The sequence below is a fragment of the Protobothrops mucrosquamatus genome, unplaced genomic scaffold (genome assembly GCF_001527695.2).
Source record: "Protobothrops mucrosquamatus isolate PMUCROS unplaced genomic scaffold, P.Mucros_1.0 scaffold779, whole genome shotgun sequence".
In the NCBI taxonomy this organism is placed as follows: Eukaryota; Metazoa; Chordata; class Lepidosauria; order Squamata; family Viperidae; genus Protobothrops; species Protobothrops mucrosquamatus.
Genome location: NW_015387047.1, coordinates 317813 through 339727, shown reverse-complemented (window position 1 = coordinate 339727; position 21915 = coordinate 317813). Strand labels below are relative to the sequence as shown.

The 21915-nt window shown below is 37.5% G+C and overlaps 2 protein-coding genes across 2 annotated transcripts in view; one reads left to right on the top strand and one right to left on the bottom strand.

Moving 5' to 3' along the window:
• Nucleotides 1-4645: 4645 nt before the first annotated feature.
• Nucleotides 4646-21915, top strand: part of TDRD9 (tudor domain containing 9) — a 90744-nt gene continuing 73474 nt past the window's right edge. Inside the window, exons 1-2 of the mRNA XM_029284634.1 lie at nucleotides 4646-4800; nucleotides 19984-20072. Coding sequence (XP_029140467.1) covers nucleotides 4646-4800; nucleotides 19984-20072 — 244 coding nt within the window. The remainder of the gene's footprint in view (nucleotides 4801-19983; nucleotides 20073-21915) is intronic.
• On the bottom strand, nucleotides 8233-9850 carry RD3L (retinal degeneration 3 like). Its single transcript, XM_015818710.1, has 2 exons — nucleotides 9552-9850; nucleotides 8233-8530 (listed from the first exon to the last, which is right to left on the bottom strand). Exons 1-2 carry the CDS (start codon nucleotides 9848-9850, stop codon nucleotides 8233-8235), a joined length of 597 nt encoding a protein of 198 aa, XP_015674196.1.

The window sequence follows — 21915 nt, the reverse complement described above, 5'->3', positions numbered from 1 at the left end:
GGAAATGTCGCAGTGTTTCTCAACCTTGACAATTTTAAGGCATGTGGACTTCAACTCCCAGAATTCCACAGCCAGCAACGCTGGCTGTGGAATTCTGGGAGTTGAAGTCCACATGCCTTAAAATTGTCAAGGTTGAGAAACACTGTCAGACGTTGCCGAAAAAGACACCTTGGTCTGGCTTATTTTCTGCAGATTTCATTTCTTCCGAATACCAGGGACAATTCGGGGCACAGACACGGTTGTGCAAGGAAGCCCTGTTCTTTTTGTTTCTCCACGGGCAGGAGCATTAACTGCCACTTGAGTTTAGGAAATACATTGATGATTTCAGTTCGATTCAGTGCGTAGAGGAAAATAAGCCTGCCAAATTCAATAGAGTATATCCAAGAGAGGTTGAAATACCAAGGGCGCTAATAGGCGGATTAATTCCGTTTTATTTGATTAATTGACGCTGTATTTTAAGTCGACTTGAATGGGATCGGGCTGCCCACGTGACTAACGCTTTGTGTAGTCTGCTCTGTCCCGGATCATTCATGCTGGTCTAAAATGTATTCCTCGAATGATAACGCTCATATAAATTCAGTGTGACTCCTCCCAAAAATATGCATAGAACTGTACTTGTTTCGGCTTACAATTAATCAAAGCTTAAAGTATGTGCTTTTCACTTCAAAAGTTACTGATTTCAACAGAATTCATTCCTAAATAAATATGTATAAAATTACTACTTTAACCACCACCCTTTTTCTCTTAAAGTACGATATATTGTATGTCCTCAAATACAGATGACTCATCATAGAAGTACAGCGTATTGAATGGGGCAGCAATGGTTAAACATTTTATAAAATCACTCCGTATTCACAATTAAGAATTGCAGCTTTGATTTGTTGTAACATGGAATGACCTCAAAACAACTTTCTTCACAACATAAACTATATATAGAATTGTTAGGAATGGAAGGAATCCAGTCTTCAACTGAGTCAAATTCTGCTTTACTGGCAATTAATAGCTAAAAGGGAAAATTATGACAGCTTCAGACCAACCCAGTATCAGATTGGGAAAGACTCAATTAGATCCTTCATAAACTAAATGACATTTTTATTCCATGATCTACACCATTTTTAATACTGAGGCATGGCAGAATAACTCATCCCAGTTAACTGTCATTATACTGGTTTTAGCATGGTTAGGATTGTCCAGCACTTCTGGAAGGCCTCAAGTTGGAGAACACAGTTTAAAATAAACACTGCTTAGGAGGAAATGCACATCGTCTTTAAAATGTTACGTAGTTTTACTCTCAATAGGATTTACCTCTGTATAAGCACGCATAACATGAAATGCAGATTCATAAATCTTTTAAACTCACTTGCTATACTTTCAACTTACCCATGCAAGAGCTTGTCTTTATCATAAATCTGAAGGTTAGTTATAGATCTGACAGATTGCAGGATGTCTAGTTTGGCAGGTGAATATTACATAGGAGGAAGGGGAGACACGTCTGTTGAATTTATTTCAGCTGTTGAGACATGTTGCTGAGATAGTTTGACGCTTGTATTAAATTCAGATGGTTAACAATAAAAGATAGGAAGACTCCATTTTAAACTGTAATCTTGATCTTATTGAAGGAGCTTTATGGAATGTAGTTTTATAGGTTTTGTAAAATTCTATAGAGTATCATTTTTGAAATGCACTGTTAAACTGTATTCATTGCAGAATACTAACTAGTAATTAACTGAACCACAGTTCATTATTTTAACTGGATTTGTATACATGCTAAATTGCAAATTAGCTAACATTTTATTTTAGCATTTTGTGTAAATCTAGCTGGAATGCCTGAACACTTTTATAAAGTTCCAGAGAACAAATTACAGTGGTACCTTGGTACTCATCTTTAATTGGTTCAGGGAGCTGCGATGAGTATCAAAAATGATGAATACCAAACCAATTTTTCCCATAAGGATTAATTTAGTAAGTCACAAGGCAGCCGACACTGACAAGTTCTAACTTTTGCATCGAGTACCAAACGAACGATAAGTACAGGGACAAAATTTTCACATCAAGATGCCTTGAGTACCAAATTTGATGAGTTTCAAAGCAGTTGGGTACCAAGGTACCGCTGTATTATAATGGAACAGCTGTAGTACTACTTAAGGACATTTTGCAGTTAAAAACTAGTTTATAGATGAACAAAGTCTAAATTAGAGTTACAAAACAAACTGCAACCTTGTTTATATCCTAATAACTCCAGGTGAATTCTGCAGCTAGCTTTTTGATACTGGTAAGCTTGCTAGTGAATCTTTGGAGGTTGGAATACACATGTGACTGTTAGCCATGAGGCATGGTGGCACAGTGGTTAGAATGCAGTATTGCAGGCTCATTCTCCTCATTGCCAGGAATTCAATCCTGATGGTGTTCAAGGTTGATTCAGTTCTGAAGTTGGTAAAATGAGGACCCAGATTGTTGGGGACACTATGCTGACATTTGTAAACCACTTAGGGCTGTAAAGCACTATGAAGCTGTATATAATCTAAGTGCTATTGCTATCTACATTCTCAACATTGTAAATATATATTGAAATAATTAAGCTAAATTATTTCTTGCAGCTTTGTGGATTTCTAAAAATAAGTGAAGGGGAACTGGGTACAATATAATAGATCAAACTTCCCTAACATTTCACCTTCTTCTATTAAGACCAGATACCAATTTGCTTGATCAGCAGCCTGAGAATCCCATCCAAAAAGCACCATCTAAGTGCAATACAAACATACCTTTTTCTGCTGTGTTCTCATGTTACAGGTGGTCCTCAACTTACAACTACAATTGAGACCAGAATTTCCATTGTTAAGCAAGGTAGTTGTTAAGTGAGTCACACCCAATTTTACCTTTTTCCCATGTAGCTGTTAAGTTGAATCACTGTAGATGTTAAGTGAACCATATAGTCATGAAGCAAATCCAGCTTCTCCTTTTGACATTGCTGGTCAGAGGCCAGCTGGGAAGATTGCAAAATAGTGATCACATGATCCTGAGATGCTTAATCTGTTATAAATACATGCTGGTTGCCAAGCTCCTGGATTTTAATCATGTGACTATGGGGATGCTACATCACTTTTTTCCAGTGATGTTGTAACTTCAAATGGTTGTGAAACAAGTTTGTTAAATCAAAGATTACCTGTAATATCTTCAACTGATACCCTTCCCATATCTGAGACTTAGGTCTACTTAATTGCATAGGTGTATTTCCCCTCTTATCCTAACATATTTTTTTTGTGCTTGTTGCAATCTTAACATGTTTCACCAATTATTCCATTAGCAGAATGCTCTGGTGATTCCTGGAAGAGGGGTGGTGGGCAATTTTTACATTGTGATCCCTGGACAATTATTTAGAGTGGCTTGGCTTGGTGCATGGGGAAACTGTTCTTTCAAGTTGTACTTCTCCTGTCCCCATCATGTCTGCAAGCTGATAAGGTTTTAAAAGTGAACCAGGCTTTGAAAGTGAGATCAGCCTACCAGGAGGTTGGATGAAGAGACAGTCCTGCTTCCCAGCACAGCCATTTAATTCCATTAGATGTTATGTGGATTCCTTTAATAATAAGGCTATATATTTTTTCAAATGAAGGCTAAATTTGGGTTTAAAAACAGCCAGCTGATACGCCTTGGCTTGCATGGTGCAGCAGGAACAAGAATCTGGCAAAATTCCCTCTCATCGATTGTCAGGGTGCACTGCATGATGTTGGCAGAAGATCTCTTCCACCCAAGTCACAAGTTCCTTCTAACCCTATCAAATATGCAGTGTAGATTTGAAATGCTAAAACCAGAAGTTGTAATATAGCTTGGGATAACAAATTCCAGAATTCCTGGTTAGGAGTTCTGGGAGATATCAAACAAAGCTAAAATGTGAATGGCTCAGTATGTAAGAACCCAGCTGGAATAGTTGACTTATAGTTTATTTGTGCAAATGCAGCCATTTGGGTTAATTCCATTAGCTATAGGCCAGTTAACCCCAATTAATGAGTTACACAAGCACATCTAACTGCAATTTTATGCAATTGGAATTCACTTACCACTGATCACATTATGAATAGCTTCTGTATATATATCCAAGTGGTATGATATAGATTGTAACCCTAACTTTGAGTAAATTCCCAAGACATTAAACCACCAAGCAGCCCATCGTATTTTACAGTAGTGTGTTGAGTGAACATTACATAACCACATAGTCTATGGTTCAACGAATCTAGTATATTAAAAGAAACTGGTTTAAATAATCAAAGACAACCTGCAAACCTAACTCCGTATTTGCGTGTGGTTTTACTATAAGACTGCGGTAGTCTACACTGAATACAATCGGAATTACTTCCAAGCTCAATCCTGCGCCCTTCTCAGAAATAAAGCTCCTTATTTTCAGTGCATCTTACTCTCAGGTAAGCGTGCCTAGGAGATACAATACCAAGCTAAGAAACCGAAATGGAGCTAACTAGAAAGCAACCAGGCTAGTTTCAGGTTCGCTGAACAAGTGCAAGAATCTCGAAGGCTAATTGGGCACGTGGCTGTAGCCGGGCGGGGCCCGTTTATTAGTTCAGCGCAGGTCGGCTGGCTGGCTGGCCGAACGGTAGGATAGTTTTCTTCCTTGGCGGGTTCTTAAAGTTGAGCCATGTTGCGAAAACTCACCGTAGATCAGATCAACGATTGGTTCACAATTGGCAAAGCGGTCAGTGGGGTGGAATTCCTGGGGGGCGAACTCCCGGCTGCTGGCTTTGCTCATCACCTCGAGGAATCTGTGAAAGAGACGGCGCCTGCTGCTAACGTGTAAGTAGGCCGGGACCTACAGCAAAACTAGTTCTCCATCGAGCGCACGGGTCATAGTATATGCTGCTTAGAAAAGTCCAAAACTGCCCAGGTTCTTTGCTGTTGAATGGTATAAATAATAAAGCCCCCATCCATCAGTAGGATGGATTTCACCACTGCTCAAGTTCTACCAACAGTATTAAGTACGATTTGTTTTTAGAAATAGAATATTCTCCCCCTTCCCGCCCGTAATAGTCTGATCGTGGCCAGCCTCAAATTGCGAATGTTTGTCTAATATACATTAAGTTTGAAGATGCTGCAACGCGTTTGTTTCTGAATTACAACTAGCTTCTGTAAACAGCACTACGGAACTAAAAAAATAAGCTCTGTGCTACCCGAAAAATGGTGTGTGTATAAAAAAAAAGTATACATATGTCTATAAACAGTCAACCAATCTATATAAATAGTCAGAACGTCAAATAATATAGTGCTGTTTTCTTGTTTAAAGGAGAGAGAAATAAGAGTGGGAATTGCTTCTTTCTGAATTGGGCTCAACTTGGCCTGATTTATATAAACTTCAAGCAGCAAATTTGTCTCTTTGGTTTTGGTTTTAGACATTTTTAAAGTTTATCACTCTCAGCTTGCCAGAACTTCAGTTTTACCAAATACATTGTGTTCACAGATAGTATAGTGATAAGCCATAACTTTCTTATGATTTATTTAATAAAATGCAATTGGTTATGTACACACAGCACACCAGACTAAATCCAAGCCACAGTAGGGTTTATAGTACAGTAATGTGCGTATTCAGCCATTATGAGCACCATATACAGCATACTAGTAATTCTTAGAGAATTCTTGCACCCATGTCTGTTCATAGAAATAAATTGTCTATTGTGAGAATAAACCCTGGGCTACATAGGTCTTGGATTTGATCTATCCATCTCAACAACCATTTTCATTGACCTCTTGCTCTGTTAAATGTAAAATTACTGTACAGTGTGGCTACAGTTCTCACAGTTCATTTGAGCCTATAACTCTGTTTATAGAATTTTAAATTCTAAGAGTACTCATGGTTGTAATCTCATGTCTCTTTATAGAGAGAGTTGAAAATAAATTGAATAGCTATATTATCCTGAGGTAATGTTATCCTGTTTAAATGATCACAGTGTTGTTGTGGTAGCATAATAAGTATTTTAACTGAAAATAAAGCAAATGAGAACTCTTTATGGAGAAACAAACAGTGAGAAAAATATTTCAACCTTATATAAATTAACATTGTGCTTTTTTCATGCTGTCTGTTTCTAATTTGAGTCCTGAAGAATAATACATTTGTCAACATGTTTACAAAGAAGAACATCATAGATCAAATGAGATTTATTCACAGTAAGAGTATACTAACCAGCTTTTAAATAATATTTTTATTTGTTGCTTTAACTTTACAGTTTTATAAGTGAAACAAAAAATGCTAATGAGAAAGAAACACCTTGTAGCCCTCTTTTTCTACTACTTCCTAATGTTCACAATTGTTTAATTGCTTTGAGTGTAGAGCCTAACTAGAGGTTTCCAAATCAACGCTGTTGAGTAAATTCATACAACATATATTAACCAACCATATTTTTTAGTTCAGCATGTTGTACATACTGAGCCATTGACTTCACATTTTTAAGTTATGACTATTCTTTGAAATTAACCCTGTGGAGCCTGACTAGTTCTGTATCTGCAGACATGACACACAGAATCATTCATTTAGTTAGATTTTTAACCCTCATCCAAATCTCAATCTCTCTCTCTCTCTCTCTCTCTCTCTCTCTCTCTCTCTCTCTCTCTCTCTCTCTCTCTCTCTCTCTCTCTCTCTCTCACACACACACACACACACACAAACATTCATGGTTTTTCAAAACATATATGTCATTTGGTAAAAAAAAATACTATTTTAGCAATTTAAAACATCTCAGTTCTCTGCAAATCTAGATTTCATCTTTCATAAAAAAAATTACAGCATAAAATCTAAATTGATGTATTGCTTCTGTGTATTTATCTTTTCTGGTGGATCTGAAGCAAAGGAAAAAAAGTTCTTTTTTGGTAGTAAAGGATTGTAAGCTATAATATCTTAACTACTGTATCTGCTTTTCTATCAAACTATTGCAGAAAGGAATTTTGGCTTATATAGCCACTTTTTTTAGAACCTGTGAATGAATACCATCTCAAATCATTCTATATAGGGATAAAGTTTTTACTAAATTTCTGCAGGGTATAAATAAAACTATCATGCAGGTTTTGCAGAGATTTGTCTTCCCCTTCTCTTTCAGGTTTTAATTTTGTGCCAATGCAAATAATACTCCAGCATTAGTCTGGCTTCTATTTGCATCCTCCACAGCAGTATTTCTCATCCATGTGGGAAGTTTAAGATGTAAGGACTTCAACTCCCACAATTGGCTGGCTGGAGAATTCTGGGAGTTGAAATCAACACATCTTACAGCTGCTGAGATTGAAAAACATTGCTCCACAGTATCCCAGATGTAGTCTCATGCCAGGGAATTGTGGAGAAATATATATTTGTCTTAAATCAGTGATTAAAACTTAAAATGTGTACACATTTTTTCCAAAGGTGTGTCAATATAAAAAAATGTCCTTTGGGTGCTAGTGTATCTTTGGCATCTTTTACTAGTGTTTTTTTTTAAAGGCAAAAGATGGTGCTATTGTTGTGACCTGCTTTAGGCCTCTGTAAAGCTTACCTGTTTCCAGTCTATTAAAAACAGGATCTTTTACAAAATGGATTATTTTCTTCCTTTTAAGTTTTCAGATTTGAGTTCAATATCTTTGTTTTGAAAATATTGCATTGTAAGCAAATTGCAAGATAAAAATCTGTCAATGTCTTTCACTGTGACTATTTTTCAGAACATTGCTAAGTCTTTAATTTGTTCTTGCATATTTAGAGGGGCAAAATAAATGGCATTAAAGACATCCAACATAGTCAGTCAAGATGGTGGACTCAGAGTGACAATATCCAGCTTCTAGTCCTTCCTTAGTCCCAGAAGTCAACTGGGTGACCTTGGACTAATCATTCTCTCTCAGTCCACATCAGCATCATGCTGTAAGATAAGACAGCTGATAAACAAAAACCCTCATGGCATCATGCATTGTTAAGCTTTGCTCTAATAATTAGGTGAATACACTGAAAACAAGGGGATCCTGCAGTCATGCAGGATTAATGCTAAGAAAAACGATAAAACCTCCACAAAAAAAGTCTGCTATAAGAAGGATATTAATGTGACACTATTAATTAGTATAAAAGCATCCATCCGATTTATTTAGGGACTATGCCAGCTGTAGTTAATAAGTTTAAATTTGCATTTATGAGGATAGTGGGATGGGAAGATAATTTTGGAGTACTGAATCATTACAGAATGATTACAGCCAAGCTGAATGAATATTAGCATAGAAAAATAATTAACTTGATGGGTAGTAATAGGGAAGATTCCAGATTCTGTGGGAGAATGTTGGAAGGATGCCTTGTGTATTTTTGTCAACATAGCTGGATACAGTTGGGATTTCCTCTTTGTCCATTTTCCTGGAGTTGGTGTTGGATGCTGCGAATTGGCTGGAGCAATTGGTGTTCCAAGCATCAGTCAGTTGATCTTGTTGAGCTTCTTTTTCAAGATTAGTAAGGAACTCTTTTAAAACTTGTTTGAATAAATAAACAATTTCCCAGGGTAAAACATCATTTTCTGCTAGAACCTCTCGAAATCTAGAAAAGGAAAGAGAAGAAAGAAAAGGCAAATAGCTTGAAATTTATTAGCATGTATTCACCTTGTCTTAAAAAATGTAGGACAGAGAAGATATAATATCCTTTTTAGCAACGCTTTCTAAAGAAAACAACAACAAGGAATAGGAAAGAATGATGTTTGCAATACAATCAGCTGAAGCATTTTTTTTTCTGTGTTAAGTTGTCCAAGCAAGTTGATTCAGACTGACATTTCCCTGGAGCCCTTTTCTAGGATCAGAGAGAAAGCAGTGAATAGTTCAGGGTTTTGTTTTAAATTCCATATGATTGATATATTTATATATATTATATATATTATATATATTATACACACACACACACACATACATACACACACACACATATCTCACACATTGTGTGTGTATGTGTGTGTATGTAGGAGAATTGTAGAGAAACTTGTTTTGTGATCAAAACAATCTTATTCTCATCAAAATTGCATGAAACAAATGTGAATCAGTTTATAATGAAAATCACACCATGCAGATTTTAAAACTGGGCACAGGATAAAAAGTTAGTCTATGAATATGAAGGCAAATGTTTAGCAAAAGAAACAGACAAATTAATGCTCTAAATATTAGAGCTGTGAATATGTAGTAAGCATTTAAGTGGTGTGTACTGAATTGTTACATTTAATCGTTTTGCCAAACTCAAAATTATTATTTTTCTATTTTGTGGGGAAATCTTGGAAATTCCTTCATTGCATGCTATTTAATTGAACAAATGAAATCCTAGCAATGCTTTTTGAGATGCCAGAACCAATACAGAGAATCTTATGAATAAGATTGTATACGTATATAGCCAGAAAGTAAGTTTCTTTGAACTCATTTCAAAGAATTATTCTTTTAGTTTGAAGCATACTAGTTTTGAATTAATTTGAAACCGTTTTCTTGTAGGAACAACATTTAATATGAAGCTGCAAAGATGGGGTCCCTTTTCCTCTTTTCTGAAGCTTATGTGATAACTATATAGATAAAATAGATTTTACCTGCTGAGTATGATTCCAGTTTGACATGGTTGGATTTGAGAGCAAAGAATTTCAAGTTGCCGTTGTTCAGTAGCTGGGATAGTTATTTGAAAATTTTCGTAGTTCCTTATTCCATTGTAATCACTTTCAGGATTTTGAATTTTGTGTCCACTTTCAATCTCCTGTATCAGCTGCTCACGTTCTTTCAAATGCCATTTTAGTTCTCTCAGAAGTGTCTTTGTCACAACTTCTGAGCCAGGGTATTGTCCACTTTTGTAAGAATAACTTTTTGGCCATTTCATCCAGCCAAAGAATGGCATTTTGACAACTATTTAAAAAATAGAAACAAAAGGAGACATGCACATACCAATGCCAAAAGGTGAGTTGGAAAATTGGTTCTCGGGAATTTCTCACTTCAGTTTGATAGTCAAATATTGTAATGTTACCCATTTTTCACATAGCTGGACAGTTTTAAATTGCAAATATATTTATCCATGTTTAAATGGACTCAGTAGAGCTTATTTCTAAATACCCGTGTACATGGGATTGTGCTGTCAGTAATAGTGCAATCAAAATGTAATTGTATCCCTCCCAGAAACCAGTTTGATATTTAAAATATTCTACTTTAGCTTTATTTTATTTTGTTCTGTCGTGAGTATATTTAATCTTTGTAGCACCTTTTGAAGGAACTGGCTAAGTCCATCTCAATTCAATATTTTCTGTTTTCAAAAACAAAGACAATTTAAGCTATAGTATTCTGTATGTGTCCAAATATAATTTGTTCTGAACTCCATTCTAAATGTAAACAAAACAAAAAAACCATTCAAAATCTTCTAGATAATATCTATAAAAAATAACATCTGCTATGAGAAATCTCTAGATTTTAGAGAAAAAGATTAGTTTATATATATTTGCAGACTGACAAATATATGCAATTAAAATGTGTTAATTTTTATGGAATCCCAAAATTCATGGATATTTTGAGTAACTCTTAAGAGATTTATATTTTTATTTTAGTCCATCAAATTTTTTTAATTAAAATTATTCTTATACTTACTGTACTTGTAGAAAAGAATCTTATTTCACCAGCAAGATTATAGATGAGTTCTGCTTGATGTGGTGATTGTTTATTCCAGTATGTTCTGTCTCAGACAAGTATTCCTCATTTTACTCATTTAAGAAAAATGTATTATCCCAGCTTTTAAAATAACTTAATTCCTTCTATCAGCAGAGAATCAGAACCCTCTGACACGAATTCCTCTGAAATTCTTTCCACAAAGCCCATTCAGAGTTTCTGCCTTTCCATACAGACTTTGTCCTGAGCCAGTGAGAACAGTTTCAAAAGCTTTCTATGGATGCTAAATGTATTGTCTATAGTCATATTGAATAATCATAGTCTGAAACCAAGCCAGATGTGCTCCCAGCTAAAGTAAAACTGTCGGTTGGATGATGTGATGCTTGGATGTGCATAGCTGTAGGTCACAGTTCATTGCTGTATTTTTATGCCCTGTTGTGCTCTAAAAATAACCCAGTTGCTTTTTGTCATTGGACTAAACTTTGAAACAATTTTGGCTGAATTTGTACTTTGGGTGTTTGTATTAGTTTACAGTGACAAGATAAATTATTGCGCTGCTCAGTTTACCTAATCATTGTTATACCAATACATGCATATACACATCTGGCATATACACTACAATTAACACGACTTGTGTAAGCTCATCTCAAGTAAATTTATGTCAGTCTAAGACTACACTAATCAGTGTACAGAGAGATTCTTAGTGTATACTGTCTATGGCTAAATTAATCCCTCTGCTAAAGTAAATAAGTGAAATTCTTATTTATAGTCCACAGCTGTTATCAAGTTTGTGAATTCTTTTTGCTAACCTAACGTATTTAAAGAAGCAACTTGTTCCTCTAGCATTTGAGAAAAATGATGTGAAAGTTATGCTTTTTTAAAAAAATAATATCTTAATGTCAGTGTCATTGAACTTAGAAGTTGCCTTACATTATGTAACCACAATTCTTTCTTCATCTAGATCAGTATTGCACATTCTACAACAGGATTCGTACATTGCACTAAATTATGCTTCATTGAATGAAATATAGTCTGTTGGGTTTACATAACATACAGCCATAAAGCAACCACTTCCCACAGTTCCTCTATGAGGGAGATGGGCAGTTCCACAATGTGATTGGTTGGTTGGTAGGTAGGTAGATAGATAGATGGTATATGAGACTTTGTGTATTGTTATTTCTTTCTTTTCAGACAGCAAATATAGTAATATCTGCTAATTTATCCTTTGCATCAGAATCTGGGACATCGGGGTCCTGTTAATGCAAAATGGTTGTTTCAACATGCAGTTGAAATCCTGGCAAGTAATTTAGATTTTAGCTCTGTTGAGAAAATAAATGTTCATATCTGATCCTAGATTTTCCTTCCATACTTGTACATACTTTCTTGCTTAATTTGCCTGTGCTTTGTTAAGGTTGGAGAGGAGGTTGAATAGGTGATTTCCAATTTAATATTTTATCTTTTCTTAGCACACACAAAAATCTCAGCTATTTTCCCATTTCCTTTAGTAGATTTCTTGCTATAAATATCAAGAACAAATACGGAACACATCTTAATACTTTTCATTGGCAGTAGTCTCTTTTTATAAGAATTGGTCTCACCTGGTTAATCCCCTTTTCAAAAGTGTTGAATTGAACTGTTGTTGAAAAATATTCCTGAAAATCTGGTCTAGATGTCATGCTGTATAAAGGGTGACATCTGTGGTTGTTATTAAAACTGATATTGCTTATATGTTGGAAAAATTCAAATGCCAGTACTAATCATCCTCAGTTGGAAGGTTTTCACATTGCATTGTGTGTGGTGCTATAAAAAGTGGAGAAAGGAGTTGGATGTAGAATGACAGAATGCCTTTGCAAATTTTCAGACAAAATTAAAATGTTTGTTGCCATCTCTTTGCTGGCATAGTTGCCAGGTCAATAACAACTCTTTTGTTATTGTGAAAGCTAAATAGTGGTGATAAGTTGCATTAGAAAAAAGAACGTACTTTGTATAATGTGAGCTGTTTTGCAGAATAATCAAGAAACTAATATTGTGTAGGATTAAGGATTCAGAAAACAACCTGTTGCTTGATTACTTAAATAGTATGGACAGAAAATGATATATATTTTAGAGTTCAGTATTCAATCCTCACAGCCCATGTAAATAGAATCATGGAGTTGTGTGTCTGGAAATAAAGTAAACAATTACTTCATAAGATTTCATGTGTTTTCATAAGTATACCTTTTCATGGGAATTTTTTTAAAAAAAAATCTTCCTCAAATCTGTAGGCAGAACAGTTTTAACAGGCTATTACTAAACACATAAAAATGGCCAATTTTACTTATCGTACTGAGCCAGTGTTCTCCAAATTAATCAGGAGTTCTACATTAGTTCAAAGGACACAGTTGGTTTATATATTGATAGAAAAATCTGTAGCAAATGAGAAATGAAGAAAATAAAATATATACAGCTGTCATTTATATTTGTTTTTTAAAAAAATGCTATGAAGCAGCTGCATTTTCACCACTGCATTAAACAGATTACCAATATTGTTGCTTATTTTGAATGACAATATAGACTCATTGTACCTAATTACCTTGAAAGGATAAATATATAGGTAGTCCTCAAATTACATCTATTTGTTTGGTGACTATTCAGAGTTAATAACACTGAATGATGGGGATGTATGACTGGTCCTCATAGATTCAGCTGTTGCAACACCCTGCAGTCAAGTGGGCAAGGTCTAGGTGCTTGGCATCCGGCTTGTGATTATGATGTCAAGCAGGTACATTATTGTGAATTCTGATGTTCCCTGCCAGTTTCTAACAAACAAAGTCAATGGGGAAGTTGTCAGGAAATTGGAAGTTACAGACATGCAAGATTCCCCCTTAATGACCGTATGTCCCTCTTTAACAATGGCAAGTGGCACTGCTATTGCTAAGTAATGCAATCAAAGGACATCACATTTTACAACTACATTGTTTAACAATGGCAATTCTAATCCCAGTTGCTGTCATAAGATAAGGACTAAAGGGGAAGTAATGGCAGAATCTGGGGGTGGAGTTAAAAGAAGGATCAGCCTAGACTCTCCATGTAACCAGAAGCAAGTTAAGGCCACCCCCCCCTTGAATTCTGTTGACTCTTATCTAACTCCTAGCAGATGCTAAACATTGGTTGAAAATATTCCTGTTCATAGGCATGAGTAACAATAAATCAGTTTAATTAGACCTCTAGGTGTTGACATCAGATCCTGAAGTTGAAACTCAAGTACTTTGGCCACCTACTGAGAAGGAAGGACTCACTGGAGAAGAGCCTAATGCTGGGAAAGATTGAGGGCAATAGAAGAAGGGACGACAGAGAATGAGATGGCTGGATGGAGTCACTGAAGCAGTAGGCGTGAGCTTAAATGGACTCCAGAAGATGGTAGAGGACAGGAAGGCCTGGAGGAATGTTGTCCATGGGGTCGTGATGGGTCGGACACGACTTCGCAACTAACAACAACAACAACAACAAGGTGTTGACATGATCTTCATGCCTGAGAAGAACTACCTATAAACGTTTCTCCATTTTCTGTAAATGGATAAGTCACATAAAAGGAAACTGGGATAATAAATCAGTAAATATCACCGTGCTGTATTTTAGAATAGGGAAATGATCAGTTGGTGTTTTAAAATACAATAGGGAGAACAACTTGATGTTAAGACTTTCGTTGCAGTGATCATTAAATGAATGCAGCAGCCATAGCGAATGCCACTATCGTTAAGTAAATGCCACGATTTTTAAGTGAACCCATTGTTCTTCAAACAGAAGGCACGAATCCACAAAGAACCCCAAATTGCATATCAGTTCTGTTTGGAGCAAAAAACGAGAAGTTTCCAGAAGTGGGAGGGTAAGTGAGTGGGATGAGCTAAAACGAGTCATTCGTTGAAATTGAATTGAAGCCTCTTCTTCCCCACCAAAACCTCAACAGCCCCCAGACACCAAAATAGAACCTATCCTTACAGCAGGCAGTGTATGATTGAACATTAGGTTTTTCAGTGGTTTATTGTATTTTGAAATAGATATTCAATAGAAGGACAAATGCCTAAAATAGCCCTTGTCTTGGTGTTCTCCATATTTGTTGGCTAAGAAATCTGGGAGTTACATTCACCAGTTTGGAGAAGAATTAAATTTTCACTTGTCACTGGATTGGGTTGTTGCTGAAGTGTGGAACAACTGACATTAATGACATAGCTTTTCATTTGTATCTGTTATGGTATTTGGTATTTCATGCCTGCGTCATACAAATTGATACTTAATCATTATAAGAAACAGAGGTACTGTATTTTTCCATCTATAAGACGCACCTTGTATAAGACGCTCTGGCATGCGAGTTTCTCCGTGCCGATCAGCTGTTTGGTGGAGCGCCGAACAGCTGAGCTGGCAAATCCGGAAGTTTGGCCAGCCGATGATCTTGCCCCCTCCCCCCAACCCACACAGGCATGACCTGGGCTGCAGAGGTTACCATTATTTTTCCGTGTATAAGACATTGCAATTGTATAAGACGCACCTGATTTTTGAACAGGGTGTTTGCAGGAAAAAATAGCGTCTTATACACGGAAAAATACGGTATATGAAATTTCAGCTGGCATATTTGTGGCTCATTTTTTTGTTCTGTTTTATCCAGAGCATTGTGTAAAGTTGATTTCATTAATTATGTAAATTTGTATTTATATTAATTTGGTAGCTGGTTGCTTAGTTTTAAACTTTTTGTTTTTACCTGTACTAAGGTACTTAATTACCATTCTTTATGACTTTTTCATTCAGTTGGAAATAAAACTGGGTGGAAGAATTGTTGTGAGAAAGGAGAGCAATGTATGTTTTTTCTATGACAAATCCCAGATTTAACTGGCGGCATGAGTTAAAAGGATCAGCCAATTTGGAAAAGACACTTGTGTAAGATTCTAGTAATTAAGAGAACATGTTTGTATTCTAAGAAAACCCCTCTGGCTTATATTGTTTTGAAAAATATTATATCATAAAACACCTTTGGACAAAACAGTAAGGTGTTTTTAATGATAGACTCTACAATTAAGGGCTAGGGTACCAGTATGCCCAAACTTTTATATGCTGTTGGCAGGATGTGTTTAATGTTCAGAATGAGAAAGGAACTTGTTTGTAATGTATGTCTCAGAAGTAGGTCTTCAAGAGATTCATGTCATATTGGCCAAATTTCAGAAATGAATCCTATTATTAAACTAGCCAAGAGCTGGTCTCCCTGCGCCATAGCATTTTAAAATATCGTTATGCATTGTGCTGTATGGCTGCCTGTTGGTTATAATTTTCTTTAGAATAATATGTATGTATGTTAAAGTATAGCATATACACTGGAGTGCATGCTTTATGGGTTAACCAGGCATTGATGGGCTATGTATCATCCATATGTGATGCCATACTGTATAGAGAGAGGCAGTTTGGTGTAGTGATTAAGTCACCAGGCTAGAAATTGGAGGCTATGAGTTCTAGTCCTACCTTAGGCAAAAAGCCAGCTGTGCAGCCTTGACGATGGCAAATCACTTCTGAAAAAACCTTGGCAGTAAAGGTTTCTAGTCCTGGAAGTCACAAGAAATTAACATTGATTCAAAAGCACAAAAGAAAATCTGGGTAAAAGTATCAATACATATTAAAACTACCATGGATCAGTTTAATTCTGCTCAGAGTTATTCATGCCTTGTTTCTCTTCCGAATGAACTAGTGTAACATGCTGCATGTGGGGCTGCCCTTGAAGAGAATCCAGAAGCTTCAGCTGGTGCAAAATGCAGCAGATGAGACAGCAATGAGTGTTCTTAGAAGGACACACAATGCACCTCTGCTCACGAGCTGCATTGCTAGCTTATTACAATGTGCAATTTAAGTACTGGGGTTGATCTTTAAAGCTGTACATATATATATATATGTACAGCAACGGCAACCTCCTCCCCCCTCCCCCCAGGAGCAGTATTGGCTCACCCCACGAGTCAACATCCGTCCCGACAAACTCCCCCGGCGGTTGGAGGGGGCGGGATGACCCGCGTCCGCTGGGGAAGGGAACGAGATCCCCAACAGAAGGAATGCAAGAATGTTCAGGGAGGTGGGGAATGCAGGACTACAAATGAGCAGGAGGTTCCTGGGGTAGGGAAGGGTGGGGGGTGGGTGGATTGCCGGGAAGGTAGGAGCTGGATGGAGGCTGGACCAGACGGATACCGACAGAGGGGGGAGAGCGTCGAGGCATGGGGGTTAGGGCGCTTGGATGCTATGCAAATACGGCCCGTGGAGAGAGGGGAGGGAGAGAGAGAGAGGCGGATGGATGGAGAGGAAGGGAGGAGGGGGGAGAGAGGGGGGGAGAGAGNGAGAGAGAGTGAGAGGGGGGAGGATGGAGGGTCAGTGATAACCCCCGTGGGAGGGATGGAAACATCACATCTGAGCGGTGAGAAAAGGGAGAGGAAAGGAATTTGGGTTCCCCCCACCTGGAGGGTGGGGGTAGAGAAAGTCGGCAATAGAAGGCACAAAGCATTTAAAGGGACCCCTTGCACTGGAGTAGGCACCTCGCCCATAATACGGCAGGAACAGCTGGGTCCATTAACACGTAGCAGAAGCCGGATGCAGGCGATCAACACTTTATAAGGGTTTCTCCCAGACCGCTGTTTTAACGCCCTGATGATGTCAGATGGTTCTGACGAAAGCTCGGCTCATTAAATTTTTAAACTTTTAATTTCATTCCTCTTGGTGCTCGGCTTTTATTTGCTTTTTATCATATATATATGATATATATGATAAATATATCAAAAAAAAAAAAGACTTCTCTCCCCCATATTTGGGCCGATGAACAAGAAGGAAAAATGAAGTAAAAAAGGTCCTCTGAAAGGTAAAAAACTAGAATGGCTTTCTCAGAAAGATTTCATCATACATAACATACAAAAAAGTACCAGGCTGAAAACAGCAAGAGACAATTTCCTAAACAGCAATTGGTTCCCATCTGAATTGGATCAGACAAAGGCATTCTGGTGGAAAAGGTTCATGAGGTGTGAGAAAAGGGACACCTTGGGATTGGTCAACTTTTTGTGAGGTGCTAAACCTTGGTAACCCTTGGGGACCATTGGATAAAACGAATGTTCCACGTGAGATTCTTGCCTCATGTTTTTCTGGAGTTCAAGCCTAGTGTAGTCTAGTAAAACTTTTGAGTTAGAATATGTGTAGGAAGGTGGGAACGCATGACTTTATGGATACAGAAAGTAAACAGTGTTGCATATGTTACTATGTGACCAGAGTGAAAATTTTTTAGTGATAGGCGTACTCTCTGGTCTTCTGCTTGGTGCAGAAGTAGGCTGAATTAGCCTAGTATTTTGTTGTGTTACATAGCAACCTATCACATATTAATAGGAAGCTCACAAACAGCACAAATTTCATTCAATTTGGTGGGTATAACCAGCTTGTGGCAAATTCTGTAGGTTCAGAATATATGAAGAAGTATTTTGTCTTCCCTGAATCTCCCATCATTGTTTCATCTTATGATCTGGGGAAGTAGTCTTGTAAAAGGAGACAGAAAAATCCTTCACTTTAAATACACTCTTTTGGAGAATTGATAAAGCCTATTGTGTTAGGAATTTAACCTGAGAATCTGCAAATTGGAGTATGAATATTTATTTAAGAAACATTGGAATAATACAATAAGTAACACTTAGATCAGAAGATATTTTTTCATTGATGTTCAAAATTACTGTGACTTGGGTAAACTTACACGATAAATCTAAAATACAGATAAAATAGATATACAGGTAGTTCTCAACTTACAACAGTTTGTTTAGTGACTGACATTAAAACGGCGCTGAAAAAAGTGACTTATGACCACTTTTTATATTTATGACCATTGCAGCATTCCCATAGTCGTGTGATTTATATTCAGATGCTTGACAACTAACTCACATATTATGATGGTTGCAATGTCCCAGAATCATGTGATCCTCTTTTGTCCCCCCCTTTGACAAGCAAAGTCAGTGGAGAAATCAGATTCACTTAACAACTATGGTATTAATTTAACAAGTGCAGTGATTCACTTAACAATGTGGCAAGAAAAGTCGTAAAATGGGGTAAAATTCACTTAACAAATTTCTCACTTATCAACATAAATTTTGGGCTCAATTGTAATCATAAGTTGAGGACTACCTATACTTACTGTATGTGTGCTATTGCTGACGATGTAATTTCAGTTGTGTGCTACATACAGTATTAAGGTAAATTGTGTACTCTGTTCAACAGAGCAGACTTTTGCTAGGTGCTCCCTTACAATGTTTAGGTGCATCTGTATTTGCTGTAATAGCACAGTTGTGCATTTTCTAGCAAATAGTAATGTGGGTGATAATACAAGTAAGGATGTCTAAAGAATGGAAAGACAAGTCTTAGTGCTGTTACCATTTTGAGCAGCACGTTCTTAGTCCTTCCCCTTAAAAATAAAGTCCAGGAGATAAAAAAGGGATATACAGGTGCTTGGTCAAGAAGAGATTTGTGTTGCATAAGAGCGTCAGTATGGCTGAAAGCATACTTGGGTTAAGAGTGGTTGGCATCTGTTTTACATGAAACCTCCAGCCCTTTCCTTAGGAAGCACTGACGCTGGGATGGAGAATTGGGTATTAAAGTGGAAAATAAGGGCCTAAAATTATTGAGGTTTGTAAAGGGCTGCTGTCAGAAATGCTTGTCTTCAAGAGAGCAATTTCCAGTGGCTTTGCTCCATTTTATTTTTTTCCATTTAAATTTTTATACTTGTCACTTTCTCTTACAACGACATTAATAAAATGCTGAAATAGTCAATTCCCTATCATTTTTTTTTAAACTATTAAGACTGAGTATTATCAGCTCTGATTTAAATTTTCATGCAACATGTCTATTCTTATCTATGCTTGGTGATGTTCACAGCTTTGGGATGGGTACTATTTTGAAACAGGCTATGTTCATACAACACACTAATCCAAAAGTAGCCACATTATGTCTCAGCATGAATGTTAACTTAGTCAATGTGTCATGATCAGCAGTTGTAATTTTGCCTCATATGTGACATTTCTAGATATTTAATTCCATTGTTTATATGGTTAAAGTTGTCCCTTTTAGTGTTTGCACAGTTTTTTTCTCCTTTTATCCTCCTTTTTAATAGATTGAGCCAGTTCCTCCTCTTTCTGCGCTTTCTTAGCACTAATAACTTGTTCGGCTTCCCTCTATAGGTTCTTATACACTACTCTGTCAGAAGTGGATAGGAAAACTGTGGCCCATAACTAATATGCATCTTCAAAAAAATATTCTGTGTCGGTACTCAGGGATTGTCAGACAGATTTTTATTATAACTTTCCATTTTAACTCATTTTTTTTTACTTCTAGGACACCTGTGTTGCAAAGTGATGAAGAGGAATATGTAAAAAGATATAGGCGATTGGAGACAAAAGAACTTGAGACAGCAGGTGCTAGCAGGTCTTCCTGTAAACCAGGTATTTTCCCTACTTCTTATCTTAGAAATCCTCTAAATCATGCATTGACCATAAAATGGATTGTAAAATGCGGCATTTGGTAAACATTGGAATAAGATACTGTATTTGAAGGAATGGCTCTGTCTTTTACCAATTTCAGCAGCAAGAACTGAGTATGCCAGGAACAGAGAACACCCAGTGAAGCTGGCTGGAAGGAATTTGAAAAGAGATGGAAGGAAGCACTTCTTCACATAGCCCTTATGCTAGCCCTTTGAATTCATTAATATTAGACACAGTTGTGACCATTAACTTGGATAACTTTAAAAGCAAATTGAGTAAGTTAATGGGCAGCTATGGACAGCTATTGATCTTTATAATACTATTCCTTGGCTGTTTGATTAAGATCAAGTGTAGATAGCCTAAAGTTAGTTTTTTGTGTATTTGATTTGCCTCCCATCTTCTTTATACAGAAACACAAGGTAGCATACATAATGCTCTTTCCTCCTATTTTTCTCCACAGCAACACCCTATGAAGAGAGATTGGACTGAGAGAGAGTGATTGGCCAAAACGTTACCCATTGATCTAAGATGGACTAGATTAGAATCTGGGTATCCCCACTCTTAGTTCAATGTGCTTGCCCATGATCCTTGCTTAACAACAACAGGGATTGCCATTGCTAAGCGATGCAGTCACGCAACATTGCACTTTATGAACACATCCTTTAGTGCAGGGCTTTTCAACCTTTTTCACCCATTGTACCACTTTTAGGATATGGCAACATCCGAGTACCACCAGTTGCCCAGCAAGGTGTCAAAAATTTCATAACCCAAAAAAAAAAAAAAGGAAAAAAGTGATAAAGTACAGTTAGTCCTCGACTTACAACAGTTCACTTAATGACTGTTTGAAGTTACAATGGCACTGAAAAAAGTGCCCCCCCCAAGCCACAGCTGAGCAAGACACCTGCCTGCCCACCCGGCGGCGCTCTTCCTCCTGTCAGAGGTTTTCATTGTTGTGAGCATTTCTGTTGAGGATTGGCAGCAGGGGTGGGGTGGGGGGGTGTTTGGTTTTTATTCCCCCCGTCTGCTGGGTGGTTGCAGCAAGTTTTGGTCACTTCACATGACCCCTGGGACACTGTGACCGTCATAAATATGAATCAGTTGCCAAGCATCTGAATGTAAATCACAAGACCCTGGAGATGCTGCAACATTCCAGCTGATCGGCGCTTCTTCTGGGCTCAGCAGAAGCGCCAGGATCAGCGCTGAGCTCCAGCTGGAACCTGGCGCTGATCCTGGTGCTTCCGCTGAGCCCTGACAGCCCTGAAGCTCCAGCTGTCTCTCACTCAGGCTTGTACAGTGCTGCCACCGGTTCACCTCATTCCCCTCCACCACTACCACTTTTCTAGGATGGTCATGTACCACCTGCCAGGTGCCAATGTACCACAGGTGGTACCCGTACCACTGGTTGAAAAGCCCTGCTTTAGTGATGGAAATTATCATCCCAATTGCTGCTGTAACTTGAGGACTGCCTGTAATTAACTAACACTGATCAACACAGAGGCAGCTGCATTATGTGTCAGGTTGTAAATGTGGAATTTTCTTTAAGGGCAGTGCAACGTAAAGTAAATTGTAGTCTTCTCCAGTACGGGAGATGGAGAATTCACATGTGGTTTTCATTGGATGCCTGCTCTTGAGACCAAGTAGTCAAACTAGACACGCCCCCTCTTGCTGATCCAGTCTTTAACTTGGTCTCAGCTCTTGACGACGTGTCTGGGTTGGCTCTCAGTTAATAGCAGGTTAGAAAGCCTTGGTGAATTCTCCTTTTCCCTTAAAAATCCCTTTCCAGATTCCAGCTACTAATTTGGTT